The following is a 24373-nucleotide window of genomic DNA, read 5'->3' as shown; positions in this document are numbered from 1 at the left end:
CAGACACTGTGAAATGGCCCTGGGAAACAAGGTCCTCCTCGGTTGAGAACTACGGATAAAATGTTAGGTGAAATAGCTTGTTGAGGGCAAGTGTACACAATATGTTTATACTGATAAAGTAGATGGATAAAATATATCATTACTGGAAAAAATGGTTGCTTATAGGAGAAGGGAATACAAGAAAAGGAAAAATAATGAAGCTAAGCTTGACTGTAACTTTTCTGTAAATTTAACACTGGTAATTTTACATATAATATAAAATGAAATTAAATGTGAAAAAATCAAGTCAAAAATTTGAAAGTAAATGGAAGCAAACAAATTTATATGTGTATCTAGTTGGAAGCATGTATGCACAGGGAAAACTATTCTACATGACTACACGTACTAATTTGACTATATATTCCTAGTGGAACAAATCTAAAGGACAAAAAGAACTGCAAAAGAATATTAGATGAATTCAAATGACCATAATTATAATTATAATAACAATATTGGTGTTTTTCAGACATTTCGTGGCATGTATTTCAGATAAGTAAATATTCAGAAAGGTGAATAAGTATGATGATGTCATTGAGCATAAGAAATGTCATTGAGCATGAGAAATGTCATCATGGGAGAAAGAAGATACACATGTAAAAAGAACGAGATTATGTAAAAACCTTGTCGGGCACTTTAACACTGTTTTTGTTTTGTTTTTTATTGAAGTATAATTGACTTACAATATTGTATTAACTTCAGGTGTACCACATAGTATCTCAGTATTTTTATACCTTATAAAATGATCACCACAGTAAGTCTACTTCCAACTTGTCACCATGAAAAGTTGCTATAATATTGTTAACTCTATTCCTTTTGCATTACATCACATTTCACCCTTGTGACTTATGTTGTTACTGGAAGTTTATACTTCTTAATCCCTGTAACTTATTTCCCTTAGATCCTCACTTCTCTCCTGTCTGGCAACCACCAATTTATTCTCTGTTTCTATGAGTCTCTTTCTGTTTTGTTACGGTTGTTTTTGTTAGGTTTGTGTTGTGTGTGTTTATATTTGTTGTGTTTGTTTTTTTCTGGTTTGCTATGTTTTTCAGATTCCACATATAAATGAAGTTATATGGTATTTGTCTTTCTCTGAGTTATTTCACTTAGCATAATATTCTTTATGGCTACCCATATTATCACAAAGGGCAAGATTTCATTATTTTTTACATCTGAGTAGTATTCCATTAAAACAATCTGTATCTGTGTGTGTATATATATATATATATAGTTGCTTCCATATCTTGGCTATAGTAAATAATGCTGCAATGAGCATAAGAGAACATATGTCTTTTAAAATTAGTGTTCTTGTTTTCTTCAGAAAAATACCCAGAAGTGGAATTGTTGGATCATATATCAGTTCTATTTTTTATTTTTTTAGGAACCTGCATACTGTTTTCCATAGCAGCTGTGCCAATTTACATTCCTACTAATAGTGCATGAGGGTTTCATTTTCTCAGCTTCCTCACCAATGTTTGTTATTTGTGGCCTTTTCGATAAGTCATTCTGACAAGTGTGAGGTGATGTCTCATTGTGGTTTATTTTCATTTTCCTGACGATTATGACGGTGAGCACCTTTTCAGGTGTCTGCTGGCCAACTGTCAGTCTTTTTTGGAGCGTGTCTATTCAGGGCCTCTGCTTATTTTCTAATCAGATTGGGTTTTTGATGTTGAGTTGCATGAGTTCTTTGTATATTTTGCATATTAACCCCTTATCAGATATATCAGTTGCAAATATCTTCTCCCATTCAGTAGGTCATCTTTTTGTTTTGTTGATAGTTTCCATCACTACACAAATGTTTTTCAGTTTGGTGCAGTCCAATTTCTTTTTGTTTAGAGTTTCTTTTTCCTTTTTTTTTTTTTTTTTTTGGCTTTCATTCCCGTAGTCTAAGGAGACATATACAAAAAATATATTGCTAAGCCCAGTGTCAGAAGGGTATTTTATCTATGTTTTCTACTAAGAGTTTTATGGTTTCAGGTCTTACATTTAAGTCTTTAATCCTTCTGAGTTTATTTTTCATATGGTATAAGAAAGTATCAATAATTCAGTTTGATTGTTTTGCATATAGCTGTCCAGTTTTGCCAACACCATTTATTGAAGAGGTTGACCTTTCTCCATTGTACTGTCTTGCCTCCTTTGTCATAGATTAATGGATCATATAAGCATAGATTCATTTCTGGATTCTCTGTTTTGTTTCATTGATCTCTCTGTCTGTTTTGATGAGGTGCCATACCTCATTGATTAGTGTAGCTTTGTAGAATAGTTTGAAGTCAGAGAATATGATGCCTGCAACTTTGTTCTTTCTTCTCAAGATTGTCTTGGCTGTCTGTACAAATTTTAGAAGCATTTGTTTTAGTTCTATGAAAAATGCCATTTATATAGGGATTGTATTTGAATTTGTAGATTGCCTTGGGTAATATGGTCATGTTGACAATATTAATTCTTTCAATCCAAGAAGATGATTTCTTTTTCCATCTTTTTGTGTCATCTTCAACTTCCTTTGTCAGTGTCTTGTAATTTTCTGAGTACAGCCCTTTTACCTCCTTAGTTAGATTTATTCCTAAGGATTTTATTCTTTTTGATACAATTGTAAATTGCATTGTTTTCTTACATTCTTTTTCTGATAGTTCATTGTTTATAGAAATGCAGGTTTGTTTACATTAATTTTGTATCCTGAAACTTTACTGAATTTAGTATCATATCACGTGTAAACAGTGATTTCTTTTCCAATTTGAAGTATTTAATTTCTTGTCTGATTTCTGTGGCTAGGATTTCCAAGATGTAAAAGGATTTCCAAATTTGAAAGTGTCAAGAGTGAGCATCCTTGTCTTGCTTCTCATCTTAGAGGAAATGCTTCCACATTTTCACCATTTATTATGATATTGTCTGTAGGTTTGTCCAACATAGTCTTTATTTTCTTGAGGTGTGTTCCCTCTATACTCACTTTGTTGACCTTTTTTATAATAAATTTATGTTTAATTTTGTCAGAAGCCTTTTCTGCATCTACTGAGATGATCATATGATTTTTATTCTTCAGTTTGTTAATGTGGTGGATCACACTGATTTGTGGTTATTGAACCACCCATCCTTCCATTCCTGGGATAAATCTAACTTGATCATGGTGTATGATCTTTTTAATTTATTGTTGAATTCATTTTGCTCATATTTTATTGAAGACTTTTGCATCCTTGTTCACCAGTGATATTGGTCTATAATTTTCTTTTTGAGGGGTGTCTTTGTCTGGTTTTGCTACTGGTATTCTGCCGGCCTCATAGAACGAATTCAGCAGCATTCCTTCCTTTTCAGTTTTTTGGAATTTTTTGAGAAGCATAGATACTGACTCTTGAAATGTATTGTAGAGTTCTGTGATGCCATCCGGTCCTACACTTTCGTTTGTTGGCAGTTTTTGTTAATACTGACTCAGTTTCAGTGCTGATAATTGATCTGTTCATGTTTTCTGTCTTCCTGATACAGTCTTAGAAAGATTATGTTTCTAGGAATTTATATATTTCCTCTAGATTGTCCATTTTACTGACACAAAATTTGTCATAGTAATCTCTTATGAATGATTCTCTGTGTTTCTGTGGCATGAGTTGTAACATCCCTTTCATTTTTAATTTTATTTATTTGGGCCCTCTCCCTTATTTTCTTGATGAGTCTGGCCAAAGGTTTTTCTTGTTTCTTGAGGTAGACATATATCATTATATACTTCCCTCTTAGAATTGCTTTGGCTGTGTCCCATAGATGCTAGATCATTGTATTTCCATTCTCACTTGTCTCCAGGCATTTTCTAATTTCTTGTTTGACTTCTTCAGTGACCATTGGTTGTTGAGTAGCATACTGTTTCAACTCCACATATTTGTGGTGTTTTTTTTTTTTCTTGTGGTTGATTTCTAGCATCACACTGTTAGTGGTTGTAAAGGATGCTTGATATGGTTTCAGTGTTCTTAAACTTGCTGAGACTTATTTTCTAGCCTAGCATGTGATCTGTCCTGGAGAATATTCCATGTGCATGTGCATGTGAAAAGAATGTGTATTCTGCTGCTTTTGAGTGGAATGTTCTATATATATATATACATATAGCTAGATAGAGAGAGAGAGAGATTGATATATATAATATTATATATATCAATTAAGTTCATCTAGTCAATGTGTCATTTAAGGTCAATGTTTCCTTGCTGGTTTTCTGTCTGGATGATCTATCCATTGATTTAAGTGGAGTGTTAAAGTCTCCTACTCTTCTCTCCCTTAATGTTTGTTAATATTTGCAATATGTATTTATGCGCTTAATTGGCTTCCCTGGTGACTCAGTGGTGAAGAATCCACCTGAAAATTTAGGAGATGTGGATTCAATCCCTGGATTGAGAAGATTCCCTGGAGAAGGAAATGGCAACCCACTCCAATATTCTTGCTGGGAAATCCCATGGACAGAGGGACTATAGTGCATGGGGTTACAAAAGAGTCAGTCACAATTTAGCAACTAAATGATAGCCACATCATGTTGGATAAATACCTATTTGCATTTATTGTCTTTTTGTTGGATTGATTCCCTTAACACTATGTAGTGTCTTTCTTTGCATATAGTTGCAGTCTTTGTTTTAAAGTTTGGTTTGTCTAAGTACTGCTACTCCAGCTTTCTTTCGCTTTCCATTTGCATGGTATGCCTTTATCCATTCTGTCGCTTTCAGTGTGTATGTATTTCTAGGTGTGAAGTGACTCTCTTGCAGGCAGCATGTAGGTAGGTCTTGTCTTCTTTTGTCCATTCAGTCACTCTATGTCTTTTGTAGGAGGGTTTGGTCTATTTTCGTGTAATTATTGATGAACATGTACTTATTGCCATTTTGTTAACGGTTTTCTGATTGTTTTTGTAGTTCTCCTTTATTCCTTTTCTTTCCTTGCAATCTTCCCTTGTGATTTATGACTATCTTTAGTGTTTGTTTGGATTCTTTTATCTTTATTATTATTTGTGTGTGTGTGTTTATTAGGCTTTTGATTTGTGATTTATATATAACATCTTTATATATAACACCATGACCATGAGATTTATATATAACATCTTTATGTATGGCTATTGATTTTAAGTTCATTATTTCTTAAGCTTGAATGCATTTTAACAGACTTACTTACATTTTTTACTCCTTTGCTCCCACATTTTTGACTACACATTGTACATCATTTTATTCTATGTATTACTTATCTACTTATTATAGATAAAGATGGTTTATTACTTTTGTCTTTTCACCATTCTACTGAGCTTTATAAGTGTTTTGATCCACTACCTTTCCTATATTTTGCCTTTTCCAGTGAGGTTTCTCCAGTCATAGCCTTTTTTTTTTAAAGTTTCTATTTGTGGCCTCTTCTTTTCCACTTAGAGAAATCCTTTCAACATTTCTTGTAAAGTTGTCTTAGTGGTGATGAACGCCTTTAGCTTATGATTGTCTTTTAAAACTTTCCTTCAATTCTGAATAATACCTTACCAGACAGGTTATTTTGGGTGATGGATTTTTTTCTCCATTTCAGCACTTGAATATATCATGCCATTTACTTCTAGCCTGTAAATTTTCTGCTGAAAAGTCAACTGATAGTGCCACTAGAGTCTTCTTATTTATAACTAGTTGCTTTTCTCTTGCTGCTTTTAAGATTCCCTTTTTATATTTAATTTTGGTATTTTAATTATAATATGTCTTGCTGTGGACTCTCTGTGCTTCTGTACATGGATGTCTGTTTCCCTTCCAAGGTTAGGAAAAATTTCAGCTAGTATATCTTCAAATATACTATCTTCCCCCTTTCTCTCTCTGTTCTCTTTCTGGGACCTTTAGTGTGTTTATTAGTGTGTTTTATGTTGCCCCAAGAGTCTGCTAAATTATCCTCTTTTTTTTAAATTCTGTTTTTGTTTGTTTGTTTTTTCTGTTCGGCTTGGAATTTCCAATGCTCTATCCTCCAGTTCCCTGATCCTTTCCTCCACATCACCTAACCTATTGTTCATTCCTTCTGGAGTACTTGTTTCTTCAGTTATTGTATTCCTCAGCTGTTTGGTTCTTCTTTATATTTTCTAAATCTTTGTTAAAATTCTCACTCGGCTCATCCATTTTATTTTCCCAAGCTCATTAAACATCTTTATGATCATCGTCTTAAACTCTATGGTGGAAGATTGCTCACCTCCACTTTGCTTAGTTCTTCTGGGGTGTGGTCTTGGTCTTTCATTTAGGGCATATTCTCCGTCTCCTCATTTTCTATATTTGTTTTATGTATTAGGTAGTTCAGTTATGTTTCTCTTGGAAAAGTCACATTGTGCAGGAGACAGCCTTTGCAGCTCAGCAACATACTAGCCTCTTGTTACAAGGGCTGTATGTTCTAGTGATGTTTCCTTTGTGGGTTCCATGGGCTCTTTTGTTGTGATGGTCAACTACTGTGGATGTGCTGGTGGGCAGGCTGGCTGTCATCCTTGTTAGCTGCCAGGCCCTGCCACATGCAGTGGCCAATGGCCCACTGGACAAGGTCGGATCCCAGTGTAGTTGGCCACATGGCTCAGGGTGGGGGTGGGGGAATGGGCCTGGGTTGTGCCAGTCCACTGATGGACAGAGTTGTTAACAACTTAGTTTTGAATTGGTACTATCAATATGAACTCATGACATAATTATTAAAAATGCTTTGTTGACTCTGCTAAAAAATACCAAAGCTGACAACAATAAGCATTCCTAACACCAGATCATGGTTTCTAAATGCCACTTCTAACTAAAAAGAAACCAACACATCTTGAAGTTATAGATAAATCAAGAATGGAGCAGAGATATGTATAAGATGACAGAAAAAATTACCAGTAACAGTTACTGGAAAACAAGAAAACTATCAAAGACTACTTGGGTTGTGTAAGAACATCACAAGAGCCAACTTGAGAAGGCCAAAGAAGGACCATGTGTACGTCAATAAATATAGTCCTTTTCTACATGAAGTGTGTATACATGTGTGCATGCTAAGTCACTTCTGTCATGTCCTAACTCTGTGCAATCCCACAGACCGTAGCCCACCAGGCTCCTCCATCCATGGAATTCTCCAAGCAAGAATGCTGGAGTAGGTTGTTGTGCCATCCTCCAGGGGATCTTCCCGACCCAGGGGTCAAACCTGCATCTCCTGCATTGCAGGCAGATTCCTTACGGCTGAGCCACTGAGAAAGCCCTTACATGAAGCGTACTTCAAAGTAACCAAATAATTAAAGAGAAGTTTCTTTTTAGAACTATTCTGGCTAATAATTGAGGAAGAAATCATAGAATTAAAATGGTGCTGTTTTACACTTTAATGAATTTACATTGGGTCATGATCATCAATGTCTGATATCACAGAATAAGATAGAGAACCAGATATTATGTATCTTCAGATGGAAATAAACAGTTTCACCCATGAGAGGCTTCTGTTAAAAAAAAACATAAAGAAAAGGAAGAAGGAAATTGAATGGGAATTTTATTAAGTCTTCTACATAAAACTGCCAAGATAAGACATACAGGGGACAGAGTAACATGTAAAACAAAACTATAGGGATACAATAAGCAAAACTCAGACTGTAGGAACAAAAGAAGAAATGGCTCAGCTTTTTGCTTAACAACAATGGCAACATGAAAATTGCAAGGGAGAAGTAGGGGGAGAAGCTACAGATTAAGAGATGACTGAAGGAGACATCAATCAGGTGCAGTGCATGTGCCTTATTTGCACATCTTGGTTAAATGAAAATATATATTCACAAGTGCACCAGCATATAAGTGAAAGTGAAATCACTCAGTCGTGTCCAACTCTTTGCAACCCTATGGACTGTAGCCTACCAGGCTCCTCTGTCCATGGAATTTTCCAGGCAAGAGCGCCGGAGTGGGTTGCCATTAAACAATTACAGAAGTATGAACACCAACTGAACATTTAAAGACATTAAGGAATTGTTGTTTTCTCTGTTTAGATGCAGTAGTGGTATTGTGAGTGTGTCTGATATGTGTGTGTGTACTTTGACTCCCTGTCTTTTACAGATGTACACTGAAACTACATGATGGCTAGGATGTGCTTCAAAATAATACAAAGGAGCAGATGGGAATGAACAGGCATAAAGATAAAGCAAGATTAGTCATGAACTGATCATTGCCAAAGCTGAGTGATGAATACTCAAGGGTTCATCAAGCTATGACTTTAATAAAATTCTCCTGAAAAGTTTGGAAACAAAATACTTTCTAAAAAGAAACTACTTGGGACCATGCTCTAGCTACCATTAGCATTAGCACCGTGCTCTTCAGTAGACCTCTATCCTAAGGAGAAGCGCCTCTGCTCTCTCCTCTTTTTTCTTTGCCTCTTCCTTGTTGCTTGTCTTGTCATTGCCTCCAAGTTGAGTCCGCTATCGAGCAGTCAGAGCACATAACCAGAATGTAAGATAATGGGAACTTAACAAACTGAGGTCACCTTGGGATGTCCTACACTGCACCTCAGATAATCTTCCGGAATTATCATCCTCCTGGGGTCATCTCATCTGTTCAGTTAATAGTGAGAATATTGATCCTCACAGTTTATATTCCTGTTATTGTGAACTGCTGGTTTCTTGTCCATCTCTAATTACAGCGCACTTTCCTAAGAATCTCCCTGCCTATTAAAACAGCTGTTTGAAGCTAGAATCCAAGGACATGGAGGGAAGAGAGAGGGAGGGGCCTCTTTTATTATCAGTGAGTAAATTGGCATCGGTCATCACTCTTGTCTTTTAACTGTAGGTATTTATCAAAGTGCTGGATAATAATGATAATGGCCCAGAATTCTCTCAGCCAAATTACGATGTGACCATTTCCGAGGATGTGCTTCCCGATACAGAAATCCTGCAGATTGAAGCCACAGACAGAGACGAGAAGCACAAGCTGAGCTACACTGTCCACAGCAGCATCGACTCTGTCAGCATGAGGAAGTTCCGCATAGACCCCAGCACGGGTGTCCTCTACACGGCTGAGAGGCTGGACCACGAGGCGCAAGACAAGCACATCCTGCACGTAATGGTAGGACCAGACTGCTTAATGCTCTCCTAGCAGAGGCACCTTCTTAAGGCACACGCCTTAGCCGCCAGGCGGGCAGGGCCCTTGAATTTTGTAAGTAGTAGTAAATTTGATCTTTTCACAGCAGGGTTGCCTTCATTATTGCCTTTTTACTTCAGCGAGGAATTACTATTGTTAGGTAGTGACTCCCTATTTTTGCCAAACTGAAATTTAGATGAATTGTACAGTAAAGGCTCATGACAGCCTGACTTGAGAGGGAAGTAACAGACAGTGTTTCCATAAATCTCCAAGGCTGTGGTATTGGTTCATGTCCAGAAGATTTGGTGGAAATTTAAAAAAAAGTTCCTCGAGAAGATAATCACAGGGTAATCCTTTGTTTGATCTGTACAGTCCTTAGTCCTTAGAAGCATTTAGAGGACTGATTTATTACTTGTTGCACTGGCATTGGAACTAGTGATAAATACTGGCTCGCAAAAATCTCAGAACTCCCCAAAGCCTTGAGAAATAAGTCTAAATTTGGGTTCATAGGGTCTCCAAATTGTGTAGAAGTCACTTTCATTATAAAGCAAAGTTCGATGAGTTTGCATAAATTAGAAGTAAAGATTAGTAAGAAAACACCCTTGTTTATTACTTAAAACCTGTCCCTTTAACTATCCCTGGGCAATTTCACAGCTACTGCCCATCAGAGACCCCTGAGTTCCTTAAGACTGGGTAGAAGGGCAGAGACTTAATTTCTGTACTGATTGACCCCAAGATGCACTAAGATGCTATCAGTTCCCAAGCAGCTGAAGCAATGTTCCAGTAAGTGCTGCTCTTTCTTTCCAAGTCTGGAAGCCTCTCTGGGCAAGAGGAAAGCTGAGTGCCGTGGTGTTGGCCGTGGTTGCCAGCTGAGAGTGTGGGGAACGGAGGAGGGACTCAGATTCATCAGATGCATTCCTCTGGCTGCTCATTCATGCATTCATTGAGCAGATATTTCTCTAGCACCCACTGAGATTACATTCTGTTCTAGGCACTGAGGATATAAAAGAGACAAAGTCCTTGCACCCTTGGACATTCGATTGGAAAAGACCTAGATTTCAATAATCCCAAAGTACAGAATCCAGCTTTGTCCTTAGGTGGGGCAGGCTGGTCTATAGACAGGGAACTTAGCATGCTAACTGGCTAGCATTTACATGTATCTCTTCAGGAACAGAAACCCCCTCCCAGCGACTAACACCATTCTTACCATTCTTCAAGCTGTGTCTGTTCATTCTTTCCTTGAATAACTCAGAGTTCAGTGTGCTCACCCTGTATCATTTATCATTTATGTAACTGAGTGTTCAGAGCAAACAACTCCTTTATGCTGCCTTTCTCCAAACTAAGCCCTTTTAGTCATTTTGCTCAACTCCCTTCAGGTACTATTTTTGAAAAACCCTTCCCCTTATATCTAAAGGTAGGGTAAGGGATAGGGCCTTTCTTGGTAGATTTTCTAATTTCTTCAAATCTCTCTGAAGTTAGGGGATCTACACCTGAACGAGAAAAAAAGCACACATTGGATTAATGCTACATACAATTATTGCAAAATCATGTGTTATAGAATTGATTAGTTGCAGGCTTCTGCCACAGGACTGGAAAAGGTCAGTTTTCATTCCAATCCCAAAAAAAGGCAATGCCAAAGAATGCTCAAACTACCGCACAAGTGCCCTCATCTCACAAGCTCAACATCCGTTGGACTGTCAAAAAAGCAAGAGAGTTCCAGAAAAAACATCTATTTCTGCTTTATTGACTACACCAAAGTAGACTGGTTTGACTGTGTGGATCAAAACAAACTGTGGAAAATTCTTCAAGAGATGGGAATACCAGACCACTTGACCTGCCTCCCGAGAAATCTGTATGCAGGTCAGGAACCAACAGTTAGACCTGAACATGGAAAAAAGGACTGGTTCAAAATTGGGAAAAGAGTACGTCAAGGCTGTATATTGTCACTCTGCTTATTTAACTTATATGCAGAGTACATAGTGCGAAAAGCTGGCCGGATGAAGCATAAGCTGGAATCAAGATTGCCAGGAGAAATATCAATAACCTCAGATATGCAGATGGCACCACCCTTATGGCAGAAAGTGAAGAACTAAAGAGCCTCTTGATGAAAGTGAAAGAGGAGAGTGAAAAAGCTGCCTTAAAGCTCAACATTCAGAAAACTAAGATCATGGCATCTGGTCCCATCACTTCAGGGCAAATAGATGGGGAAACAATGGAAACAGTGACAGACTTTATTTTCTTGGGCTCCCAAATCACTGAAGATGGTGACTGCAGCCATGAAATTAAAAGATGCTTGCTCCTTGGAGGAAAAGCTATGACCAACCTAGACAGCATATTAAAAAGCAGAGACGTTACTTTGCTAATAAAGGTCCATCTAGTCAAAGCTATATTTTTTCCAATAGTCATGTACGGATGTGAGAGTTGGACTATAAAGAAAGCTGAATGCTGAAGAACTGATGCTTTTGAACTGTGGTATTGGAGAAGACTTGAGAGTCCGTTGGACTGCAAGGAGATCCAACCAGTCCATCCTACAGGAAATTAATCCTGAATATTCATTGGAAGGACTGATGCTGAAGCTGAAACTCCAATACTTTGGCCACCTGATGCGAAGAACTGACTTGCTGGAAAAGACCCTGATGCTGGGAAAGATTGAGGGCAGGAGGAGAAGGAGATGACAGAGGATGAGATGGTTGGATGGCATCACTGACTCGATGGACATGAGTTTTACTAAGCTCTGAGAGTTGGTGATGGACAGGGAAGCCTGGTGTCCTGCAGTCCATGGGATCGTAAAGAATCGAGTATGACTGAGCAACTGAACCGGACTGAATTAAGCTGCCATATGCAAACCAGGGAGAACTTTAAAGCAGTCAGGCAAGGTTCTTTGGTATTTCACTGTGTGGGGGTGTCACATTTTAGAAATTAAGATTTGGTTCATCTTCCCAGTGGTTAGGGTTCTTTCTTAGCTCTGGACCTTTATTTATGTTGGTTCCTCTTGCCTGAAATATATGCCACACACCACCTCCCCCAGCATTTTACCACTTCTACTTGGTTTTGTAAGCTAAGCTACATTCTTCTTACTGCTTACTCATATTTTGGCATTTATCTTTTTGCCTTTTATCTGACTACTTACTTGTTTGCATTCCCTACTGAGGGCGGGAACTGTATCAAAATCAGTGCTGAAACACCTGGGGCTATCCCAGAGCTTAACAGATAATAGATGATAGTAAATGTTTGTTGAATGAATGAATGAATGACAGTGCCTACATTGCATTCATTACTTCCACATTTCAGTTTCCCTTTTAGAAGAGCTGCCATCCACCATTCTATTAGCAACTGTTCAGGCGAATTACAGAGGGCTGGGCGAGGGAGACCAGAGGGAAGTGCTATATTTGTGATATTCAGGCTTCAGTTCCACAGGCACGAACTGGACACAGGCCAGAGGCCAGGCATAATGCTGAGCAACACAGTGTGGCCCCAGCTCTCACCGTGTTCACAATCGGTGTCCTCGCTTGCTAGAAGCACTGTTAGTTACTGAGAACCTACTCGGCCTGGGAATGGGTCAAGCACTTTCCGTGCATGATTTCATTTTGATTTCACTGTAGGCACAGCCATGTGAATTCTTTGCAACTTAAAGATTTTAGTCCTATTGCTTCTTGTATTTTGCCTCAAGGTCAGAGATCAGGAGTTTCCTTATCGAAGAAACTTGGCCCGAGTCATTGTGAATGTGGAAGATGCTAACGATCACAGCCCTTATTTTACCAACCCACTCTATGAAGCATCTGTGTTTGAATCGGCTGCTCTGGGATCAGCTGTACTGCAGGTGACGGCTCTGGACAAAGACAAAGGGGAAAATGCAGAACTCATGTATACCATAGAAGCAGGTGAGAGCTGTTGCAGATGGCAGCATCATGCATGGCACTGGACCCTCAGTAGTATTTATCACCGTGTAAAATTCTCATAGTTACCACTGGCATGTCTCCAAATGGATTTGTTGGCCAAGCAACTGCCCTATTTGCTCAGTGATAGTGTATTAAGTTCTTGGCATTTCAGTAATATGTTTTCCATCATTGACAGCAAAGAAAGAGTTTCCTTTTATTGTGTTCAATCTCAGATTTTTCTGGAATGGAGAAGAGAAAAGACTGCATAATAAACTCTGTGGCTTTTTCTGATGTGTCACCAAGCCCATGGCCTCAGACTGAAATAACCAAAGCCTCTCATCGTAGGAGGGCTGCCAGACAGTTCTGTGAATTGAATCTTAAAGATCATTGTTTCCTTGTCAGTAGGTGGGCTGTGGGCTGTGGGCTATGGGCTTCAAAAATGCCTACTCCCCTCACACCCTAGTTAGCACAAACTCCCTTCATTGGAGGTGATATGAGTAGCATAGTAGTGGTGGGGACTCAACAGCCTGCTTAACCTTACAGATAAATAAATACAGGCTCTTGTGTTGTTAAAACTTGAGAGTATTTTAAAAATTCAATTTTAATATCTAAAGGCAATACCATAGTTTACTGATGGTCTGCAGATGGACACTTAGAAATCACTTATGACAGAAGAGATGAATGTCCAACCAAGGAGAGGACCATAAGCCTAAAAATCACAGAGATCCTTTTTCTGCTCAGTTTTCCCTTTCCCTGTTCTGTCTGTTTTGAACATTCAGGCCACATATTTCCAAAATGTTCTGCAACGTTATGTCTGTTGTGCATAATGCCAAACGCTGTCTCCTTTCATGCTAGTGCTGGAAAGGCTTCTTTCTCTTGATTTAAATAAGGAGCATTTTTGAGAGTGGTTGAATTAAAATGTGAATGCTAGAAAGACAACTTTGGACTAAAAATTTTTAGGAAAAAAAGCCAACAACCTTCTTTAAAAATAGCCCCTCTATTGAATGACAATATAAAACTATTTCCTATATTAGACACTGACATTTTTACATGAGTCTGTGTAAACTCTATGCCAAAAAAAAGAAAAGAAGAAAAGACATGGGTTCATAACAGCCAGGTGCCTCAAGAGAATTTGTCCATTTCTTTTCCAATTTTCCATAGAGTTTCCTTTCAGCCTAAAGCCCGACAGTGCGTGTGTGCATAGATGTGTGCTAAATTGCTTCAGTCATGTGCAACTCTGTGCCCCTGTGGACTGTAGCCTGCCAGGCTCCTCTGTCCATGGGATTCCCCAGCAAGAACACTGGAGTGGGGAGCCGTGCCCTCCTCCAGGGGAGCTTCCTGACCCAGGGATCAAGCTCATGTCTCCTATGTCTCCTGCCTTGGCAGGCGGGTTCTTTACCACTAGTGCCACCTGGGAAGGCCAAGCCTCACAGTACTTTTTTAAAAACGCTATTTTGCATTTCTTGTTTATCACAGGCCATTTTAATTATTTTGTTATTCAGTCCTTGTTCCTTTAGTTTCGCAAATAATATAGGGAAACTTTAAAAAAATAAATATTTAAATACGGCCACAGGAAACATGGCAATTCAATAACTCCTTATATTCATTCTGTAGCTCTCCCCTAATCATGTGTGTTTTTTCTTTTCTCCTCATTCATTTATGCATATACCTTCTTTTATGTCATTGTAATCATTTAGGTATATAGTTTTATTTCTACTTTGCTTAACATCTTCCAAGCATTTGTCCGTGTATCTACTTGTTTTTTATATTTGTCATTAGGGCTACTACTTCTCCTCTCAGATAACCAGACAATTTCAAAACCAGTTTGGGGGTTCTCAAAGAGTAATTTAAGGGTAGAAAGTTGAAAGTTCTGCGTCGTTTATCTTTCAGCTTCCAAAGCCTGTGGCTGAGTGCTGATCATAGAGAAAGAATTCAGTCATTTCTTCAATTAAAGCTAGGCAGAAAGTTTTTTTTTTTCCCCTTAAAATTTCTTTCATACAGAAAACTTGAATTTCCAGAAAACCCAAGGCATTGCTTCGTATCTCAAAGAATAAACTTTGATTAGATGTGCAAAAAGCTAATGAGAATTACAGGACAGATCGACCTGTGCTTGACCTGGACTGGTTCTGGTTAAGCCAAGTTTCTTTGCAGATCCTGGTAGAAGACAGGCAGATCCCGGCTAGTTCAGGAGTTTGAAGCAAATAACAAGTTTGGTGTAAAGTGTTGTTGTTGTTTAGTTGCTAAGTCATGCCCAACTCAACTCGTGTAAGTGCTCGCACAAAGCTCAATAAGCAAGATGTCACTCTCTTTACTGGTGGTGCGTATTTAAGGCTTCCCTGGCGGCTCAATGATAGAGAATCTGCCTACCAATGCAAGACACAGAGACTCGGGTTCCATGCCTGGGTGGGGAAGATCCCCTGGAGAAGGAAATGGCAGCCCGCTCCAGTATTCTTGCCTGGAAGATGCCATGGACAGAGGAGCCTGGTGGGCTACAGTCCATGGGGTCGCAAAGAGTCAGACATGACTGAGTGACTAAACAACAGCAATTCATTTCCTATCCCCTGCCTGGCCTGAAGCAACTACTGAAGCTTTTTTAAAAAATTAATTAATTAATTTGGCTGCACCAAGTCTCAGTTGTATCCTGAGGGATCTTTCGTTGTGGCACGTGGGATCTAGTTCCCCAGCCAGGGATCAAACCTGGGCCCCTGCCTTGGGAGCTTGGAGTCCCAGCCACAGGATCTCCAAAGAAGTCCCTGAAGCTTTTTGTTTTTACCCAAAGGACTGAAGTAGAATCAAGTGCAGAACTTCAGGTCTTATATTTAGTTCAGGGTTGACATTTGGTGCCAGCAGTGGTTCACAAGTGGCTTGGAGAGAGAGAGGGCAGTACGGAAGAGACCAGGACTAGGAAAGAGCTAAGTTACGATGGGAGAGAGCGTATTAGACACCAAGATGGATACAGATGGAAAGTCAATCATTTTTAGGTCTACCTCTCTCGGTCTTCAACAAATATTTATTAAGCTCCCTTTTTGAGCCAGGCAGTGTGCTGTATACCAGATTCATAGTGGTAGGTAATATCAGCACAGCTTTTGCCCAGTTGCCGAAAGTCTATAAGAAGCCATGCTGTTGTTATTGCTGATTCACTAAATCATGTCTGACTCTTTGAAACCCCATGATGTCGCCCACCAGGTTCCTCTGGCCATGGGCTTTCCTAGGAGGAATAATGGTGTGGGTTGCCATTTCCTTGTCTAGGGGATCTCCCCGATCCAGAGATAGAACCCACATCTCCTGCATTGGCATAAATTCCAAGAAAACAAGCAGAGATTAGCTTCCAAAGATTCAAGTAGAGCAGAAGGGAGTAAGCAGGAAGTGGATTCCAAGTAAGCAGGACAGTGTGCTGAAGAGAGAGAGACACAAAGCAGCCGCTGGACAGGATCCTGGGGTGGGGTGCCAAGGAGATCGACGGCCACAGGACCGCAGAGTGGAACAGTGCTACTCAGGGCCAAAGGCTGGGCCTCTTTCATCCCCGCCATGTGTATCTTGCTGTTATGTCCTGAGCCTGGAAGAAGAAAGGTCTCTCATAAAGGAAGAAAGGTCTCACCTGAAAATTCCATGTGGGGCCCCATAATGAGAATGTAGCATTCAGGCCTGCATGTTAGGTACCTCTACATTTGCCTCCCCTAAGATGCTGAAGTGAAATGATTCCTGCCTTCTTGTGAGGGTCTGTGAATCAAATATTGGAGCACACTCAATTCCACAGTACCATTCATTGAAAATTTGCAAGTGTGTTCCCGAGCTCACTGGCCTTCTTGTTGTCATGAAATGGTCATGTTCAGGTGGCATGTCCACATTTGGGGTCAGAATCAAATTTTTACCTCTGTTAGATTTGCTCCCTCTTGAGAAATAAACAAGCATACAAATAGACTTCACAGGAACATGACATTTTTGTTTTCAGACTTGGAAAAGTTTGATTAATAAGTACATAGTAAGAACTGTGTAAATAGCTGTATTTGTTGTATATTTTGACTCTTGTGACCCCAGAGACTAGCCCACCAGGTTCCTCTGTCCATGGGATTTCCCAGGCAGGAACACTGGAGTGGGTTGCCATTTCCTACTCCAGGGGATCTTCCTGAGTCAGGGTTCGAACCCATGTCTCCTACATTGGCTGGCAGATTCTTTACCACTGAGCCACCAGGGAAGCTCCATATTTCAATAAGAACTGTACTTACCTGCCTTCTCAATCCTGGAGCCGATTGTAATGATAATGACATTTAAACTCTCTGTATGTTGCCATGCTATGGAACTTCAGAAATTAAGAAAAACTCAGATATATTTGAATAACATAGATTTTTAACTTGTGATGTAAAAAAATGGGGACCCGGAAGTATGTGTGTTGTTTGAGACGTAGGGGAAAGCCCCACAAGAAGCAAAAAGCCATATGGTGAAGGATGCTACTTCCCACTGTTCGTGACCTGTATACCGCGTTCTTGGCACTCTTTGCGTCTTGTGTCCCCTACTCTCTCCCCCTCTTTCCTACCCTCCACAGTCCCGGATGTCACCCCCGTCTGTCTCAGAGGCAGACCTCTCAGCTTCTGCAGCGTCAGGGTGCACAGGGTGCACAGAGGCTGCATCCTCTCAGTCTCCTGAGGTTCATGCCTGAAGTTCTTGATTTCAGTGCCCCTTCTGACGAATAGTTCTGTACTTCACCAGAAACCTCTCAAAAGTTTAACAGGTAGAATGGCTACTGATTGAAACAAGTGCCTTGTCATTGTTTATGTCCACTGTTATATCCATGTGTGCATGTGTGTGTGTGTGTGTTGAAGTGTAGGGGATTCGGAAAAAATTCTTGCAGCTTACAAAGCAAATGATGACTTGAGAAGAATTCTCCATGCCTGAGCAACAAACCCCCTCCCCCTCCCCCAAGTAGTGTTGGGAATGAAGTTGATCCTGATGATATGAAACAATACCAATTCCATGCAGCAAAACTTACCTTTGAGATTATCTTAAACCAAATGATTATGTGATACTGTTCTGATGTGATTCCTACAACCTTCTTTCTTACAGCATAGAATGTGGAATTGGGGCACTGATTTCAGGATAAATGCCTTTTTACCAGTGTCACTGGCATGTGCCAGCCTAATCTGGGAATAAGAAAGTCCTAAGCATTCTTACTAGAAAAGTCCTTCCTGCAAACTCTTATTTCCCAGTTTGAAACTACATAAGTGCTGGGCTGTTTTTCTTGTTAACCTGGATTAAGAAGATACTAATCTGAAATTCACAATGTACTGGAAAATTCATTTCAAAGTCTTTTGAATATCCTTTTAGGGAAGTCTCTCATTTTATTTCAGGATAAGGTGGAGTAAAAACAAATAATTGCTTCTATTTGCCATGCTGTGTAAAGTAGCCTCAAGATAAAGAGTTAATCTTCAGAAAATGACCCATTTGAACTCATTTTCTTATTGATTTCTCTATTGCAGGGAACACTGGGAACACATTTAAGATTGAACCGGTCCTGGGCATCATCACAGTTTCCAAAGAGCCAGACATGACGACAATGGGTCAGTTTGTCCTGTCAGTCAAAGTCACGGATCAGGGTTCCCCACCTATGTCTGCCACCGCCATCGTGCGCATTTCTGTCACCATGTCTGATAATTCTAACCCCAGGTTCACTCACAAAGACTACCAAGCAGAAGTGAATGAAAATGTTGATGTTGGAACATCTGTCATTCTAATCTCTGCCATCAGTCAATCCACTCTCATTTATGACGTGAAAGATGGAAATGCTGATGGGATCTTCACCATAAACCCCTATTCTGGAGTCATCACCACTCGGAAGGCGCTGGATTACGAGCAGACTTCCTCTTATCAGCTCATTGTCCAGGCCACCAACATGGCAGGAATGGCTTCCAATGTCACAGTCAGTATTCAGATTGTTGATGAAAACGACAATGCACCAGTTTTTCTCTTTTCTCAATATTCAGGCAGCCTCAGCGAGGCAGCCCCCATCAATAGCATTGTCAGGAGCTTGGATAACAGCCCACTGGTGATTCGAGCCACTGATGCCGACAGCAACCGGAACGCTCTGCTTGTGTATCAGATTGTGGAGTCCACAGCCAAGAAGTTCTTCACAGTGGACTCCAGCACAGGGGCGATCAGAACAATCGCCAACCTGGACCATGAGGCCATCGCCCATTTCCTTTTCCATGTGCACGTGAGAGACAGTGGCAGCCCCCAGCTGACCGCGGAGAGTCCCGTTGAAGTCAACATAGAGGTGACGGATGTGAATGACAACCCACCTGTGTTCACTCAGGCTGTGTTTGAGACTGTCTTACTTCTACCGACCTATGTCGGAGTGGAGGTTCTGAAAGTTAGTGCCACGGATCCTGACTCCGAGGTACCGCCTGAACTGACATACAGCCTAATGGAAGGCAGCTTGGATCATTTTTTAATTGACTCAAATAGTGGAGTGCTCACTGTGAAAAACAACAACCTCTCCAAAGATCACTACATGCTGATAGTGAAGGTGTCTGATGGAAAGTTCTATAGCACATCCATGGCCACCATCGTGGTTAAAGAAGCCATGGACAGCGGCCTCCACTTTACTCAAAGCTTTTACTCCACCTCCATCTCAGAGAACAACACTAACATAACCAAAGTTGCTATTGTCAACGCAGTTGGCAATCGCCTTAATGAGCCCTTAAAATATAGCATCTTAAACCCAGGAAACAAGTTCAAGATAAAATCTACCTCAGGGGTCATTCAGACCACCGGAGTCCCCTTCGACCGTGAGGAGCAGGAATTATATGAGCTGGTGGTGGAAGCCAGCCGAGAGCTTGACCATCTACGGGTGGCGAGGGTGGTGGTCAGGGTTAGCATCGAAGACATAAACGACAACTCTCCAGTCTTTGTGGGTCTCCCTTACTACGCTGCTGTGCAGGTTGACGCTGAGCCTGGCACTCTGATTTACCGAGTGACGGCCATTGACAAAGACAAAGGTGCAAATGGAGAAGTGACCTACGTCTTACAGGACGACTATGGCCACTTTGAAATTAACCCTAATTCAGGGAATGTTATTTTAAAAGAAGCATTCAACTCAGACTTGTCCAACATTGAGTATGGAGTCACCATCCTAGCCAGAGATGGTGGGAAACCCTCTTTGTCCACATCCGTGGAACTTCCCATTACTATTGTCAACAAAGCGATGCCCGTGTTTGATAAGCCCTTTTATACCGCATCAGTCAATGAAGATATTGGCATGGGCACCCCCATTCTAAGCATCAACGCCACAAGTCCAGAAGGGCAAGGCATCATATATATCATTATTGATGGGGATCTGTATAAACAATTTAATATTGACTTTGACACTGGGGTCCTGAAAGTCATTAGCCCTTTGGATTATGAAATGACATCAGTTTACAAGTTGACAGTAAGAGCCAGTGATGCACTTACTGGGGCCAGGGCTGAAGTTACCATTGACCTGCTTGTTAATGATGTGAATGACAACCCCCCTATTTTTGGTCAACCCACATACAATACAACATTATCAGAAGCGTCCCTCATCGGGACACCTGTTTTACAAGTTGTGTCTACTGATGCAGACTCAGGGAACAATAAAATGGTCCATTATCAGATTGTCCAGGATACTTACAACAGCACAGATTATTTTCACATAGACAGCGCAAGTGGCTTGATCCTGACCGCGCGGATGCTGGACCACGAGTCAGTGCAACACTGCACTTTGAAAGTCAGAGCCACAGATAATGGCTTCCCATCACTGAGCAGCGAGGTCCTGGTTCATATCTACATCTCGGACGTAAACGACAACCCTCCAGTCTTTAATCAGCTCATTTATGAGTCATACGTGAGTGAATTAGCCCCCCGGGGCCATTTTGTAACCTGTGTGCAAGCCTCCGATGCAGACAGCTCTGACTTTGACCGGTTGGAATACAGCATTTTATCTGGGAACGACCGGACGAGCTTTCTGATGGACAGCAAGAGTGGCATCATTACACTGTCCAACCACCGCAAGCAGCGGATGGAGCCTCTGTACAGTCTCAACGTGTCGGTCTCTGATGGGTTGTTCACGAGCACCGCCCAAGTGCATATCAGGGTCCTCGGAGCCAACCTGTACAGCCCTGCCTTTTCACAGAGCACCTATGTAGCTGAGGTGAGAGAGAACGCAGCCGCTGGGACGAAGGTAATCCACGTTCGGGCCACGGATGGGGATCCAGGGATGTATGGGCAGATCAGCTATGCCATCATCAATGACTTTGCTAAGGATAGATTCCTCATAGATGGCAATGGACAGGTCACCACAACAGAAAGGCTTGACAGGGAAAACCCTCTGGAAGGAGACATCAGTATTTTTTTGAGGGCCCTTGATGGTGGAGGAAGAACAACTTTCTGTACGGTGAGGGTGATTGTGGTGGATGAAAATGACAACGCCCCCCAGTTCTTGACAGTGGAATACAGAGCCAGCGTCAGGGCAGATGTCGGGCGGGGCCACCTGGTCACGCAGGTCCAAGCCATGGACCCAGATGATGGAGCAAATGCAAGGATTACTTACTCCCTCTACAGCGAGGCCTCGGTCTCAGTGGCTGACCTCCTGGAAATCGACCCTGACAATGGCTGGATGGTCACCAAAGGCCACTTTAACCAGCTGAAGAACACAGTGCTGTCCTTCTTTGTCAAAGCAGTGGACGGGGGCATCCCAGTGAAGCACTCCCTCATTCCTGTCTACATCCATGTCTTACCCCCTGAAACGTCCGTGCCCTCCTTTACCCAGTCTCAGTATTCCTTCACTGTGTCAGAAGATGCAGCCATTGGGAGCACGGTGGATACCGTGAGGGTTTTGCCCACTCAGAAGGTCAAATTCAGCACAGTTAATGGGGAGCGGCTGGAAAATAACAAAGGCAATGTCTTCATCATAGAACAGGAAACAGGCACGGTCAAGCTGGACAAGCGTCTTGACCATGAGGTCAGCCCAGCTTTTCACTTCAAAGTGGCAGCCACTATACCCCTGGACAAAGTAGACATTGTGTTCACAGTGGATGTAGACGTCAAGGTACTGGATCTGAATGACAACAAGCCAGTCTTTGAAACTTCAAACTACGAGACAGTCATCATGGAAGGGATGCCCGTGGGCACCAGACTAACACAGGTGAGAGCCATGGATGTGGACTGGGGAGCCAACGGGCAGGTCACCTACTCCCTCCACTCGGATGCCCAGCCCGAGAAGGTGATGGAAGCCTTCAGCATTGACAGCAACACAGGCTGGATCAGTACCCTGAAGGACCTGGATCACGAGACAGACCCCGTGTTCACCTTCTCCGTGGTGGCCTCTGACCTCGGGGAAGCCTTCTCTCTTTCTTCCACGGCACTGGTGTCTGTCACGGTGACAGATATAAATGACAATGCTCCAGTCTTTGCCCACGAGGTGTACCGAGGTAATGTGAAGGAGAGCGACCCTCCGGGCGAGGTGGTAGCTGTCCTCAGCACATGGGATAGAGACACATCTGACATCAATCGCCAAGTTAGCTACCATATTACAGGTAAGTCTGCCACCCTCGGTGTTCACTCTATGCTTCGCTTCCTAAAGAAAGATGGAAGGTGACAGGGGGTGGGCTTCCCCGGTGGCTCAGCGGTAGAGAATCCACTGCAGTGCAGGAGCCACAGGAGACACACATTCGATCCCTGGGTCGGGAAGATCCGCTGGAGGAGGGCGTGGCAACCCACGCCAGTGTTCTTGCCTGGAGAATTCCACGGACAGAGGAGTCTGGCGGGCTGCAGTCCATAGGGTCCCAGAGTCAGACATGGCTGAAGCGACTTAGCACCCACACATGCACGGCAGAGGGGTAAGAGTAGGGAAGAAAGACATGAGATGAGGGTTTGAGGAGTTATCTTACCTCTCTGGGACTGAGACAACTCAGTTCTTTAGTTGTTACTAACTCAGCCTTATTTTGAAGTTCATTAGTTTGCTTGTGACAGATGACCCAGACTGATACTCAGTCAATTTTTATCATTTGAAAAAAAGTCCAACTTTGCTGGCGGTTCAGTGGCTAAGACTCCTTGCTTCCACTGTAAGGGACACAAGTTCAGTCCCCAGTCAGGGAACTAAGATCCCACATGCTACACAGAGTAGCCAAAATAAAGAAATAAAATTTAAAAAGAGTCCAGTCAAATATTCCAGTTGAAGAAATAAAAATAGCAGAATGCCTAAGAAGCTTTTTGTCTTAAATGAATATAAATAAATAAAAATGATGCTTTACTCACCTTTCTCATGTCTTTACTGCAGAAATATACATTTTAATGGGAAAAAAAACCAACACTTCCCTTCCACACTACTCTTCTTTTTCTTTATGGAGCTGTTTTCTTAATGTTGTTTTCTGTTTAACAGTCTTAATGCATTTGTGTTTTGATAGAGTAATTTATTTTTAAGTGTATTCCTTTTTCCTACTTTTTGTAATGGTAAGAAAATAAATAGGTTTATTTACAAGTTTTTCCTGGTAATAAAAACTCAGATGCATGCACACACACACATATGCATGCATGCACACATACAAATCAGAGGGTGTGTTTTTTGTTTTTGCTGAAAAATCTTAAATTATAACTCCAAGTCAAAGGGTATGTGTCCTGACATGGCAAATTTTTTGGATCCCTTTTCTGTCTTTCCAAATAGTAAATAGCAGTTCAGTAGGAAAGCCAAGATAGACAAGTGAGGTCACACAGAATGCACACACACACACACACACACACACACACACACACGTCACCATTGCTCTGAGCATCTTGTGTCAGAGTGAAAATGGGCTATCACTGATCAGGGGTCGCTTTCCAGGGGTGAAGGCCTTCAACTTCTAAGAGGAGAGGTTGGTGTTGTGGGAGCAGTCTTCTTGTTTGGGGGTTCTAAAGCTAATATTTTGATATTGTGCCATTCAAAGGCAGAACATAAGCCAAGTGCCAAAAAATTTCAAAGAATCCATCCATACTTGTAGTCAGGTGGCTTCCCTTTAGAAAAACAACATTATTCAAAGTGAAAAATGAATTAATTAGAATGCCCTTAGGACGCAAAATCTTCTTAAGTACTTTAGTGAGAAAGTTAATTAATCACTGCAGAATAAGACCCATAGGAGAGCATCCGTGCCTGCGCTCAGGACCCTCACATCTCCCTGCAGACTCCTCTTTACGCAACTGCTTTCTTGAGGCTGTTTTCTGTTTAAAGGTCTTAATGCATTTATGCTTTTTCTGATACCTTCCATTGTGTGTGTGTGTGTGTGTGTGTGTGTGTGTGTGTGTGTGTGTGTTTCATTAAAATGTGTATTTCTGCAGTAAAGACATGAGCGATCATGGTGAGGAAAGAAAGGTGAGTACAGTATCACTTTGACTTATTTGCATTCAGTTTCAGACAAAAAGCTTCTTAGGCATTCGGAGGGATAC

At 41.2% G+C, this 24373-nt stretch overlaps 1 protein-coding gene across 1 annotated transcript in view; it reads left to right on the top strand.

Annotated features, from left to right (window-relative positions):
* FAT3 (FAT atypical cadherin 3) overlaps positions 1-24373 on the top strand; it is a 646809-nt gene that overhangs the window by 515952 nt on the left and 106484 nt on the right. Inside the window, exons 7-9 of the mRNA XM_052662057.1 lie at positions 8772-9047; positions 12733-12943; positions 18415-22488. Of these exons, the coding sequence (XP_052518017.1) occupies positions 8772-9047; positions 12733-12943; positions 18415-22488 (4561 nt within the window). The remainder of the gene's footprint in view (positions 1-8771; positions 9048-12732; positions 12944-18414; positions 22489-24373) is intronic.

This window comes from Budorcas taxicolor, chromosome 25 (assembly GCF_023091745.1).
Source record: "Budorcas taxicolor isolate Tak-1 chromosome 25, Takin1.1, whole genome shotgun sequence".
NCBI classification, from domain to species: domain Eukaryota; kingdom Metazoa; phylum Chordata; class Mammalia; order Artiodactyla; family Bovidae; genus Budorcas; species Budorcas taxicolor.
This window is presented reverse-complemented; position numbering and strand designations above follow the sequence as displayed.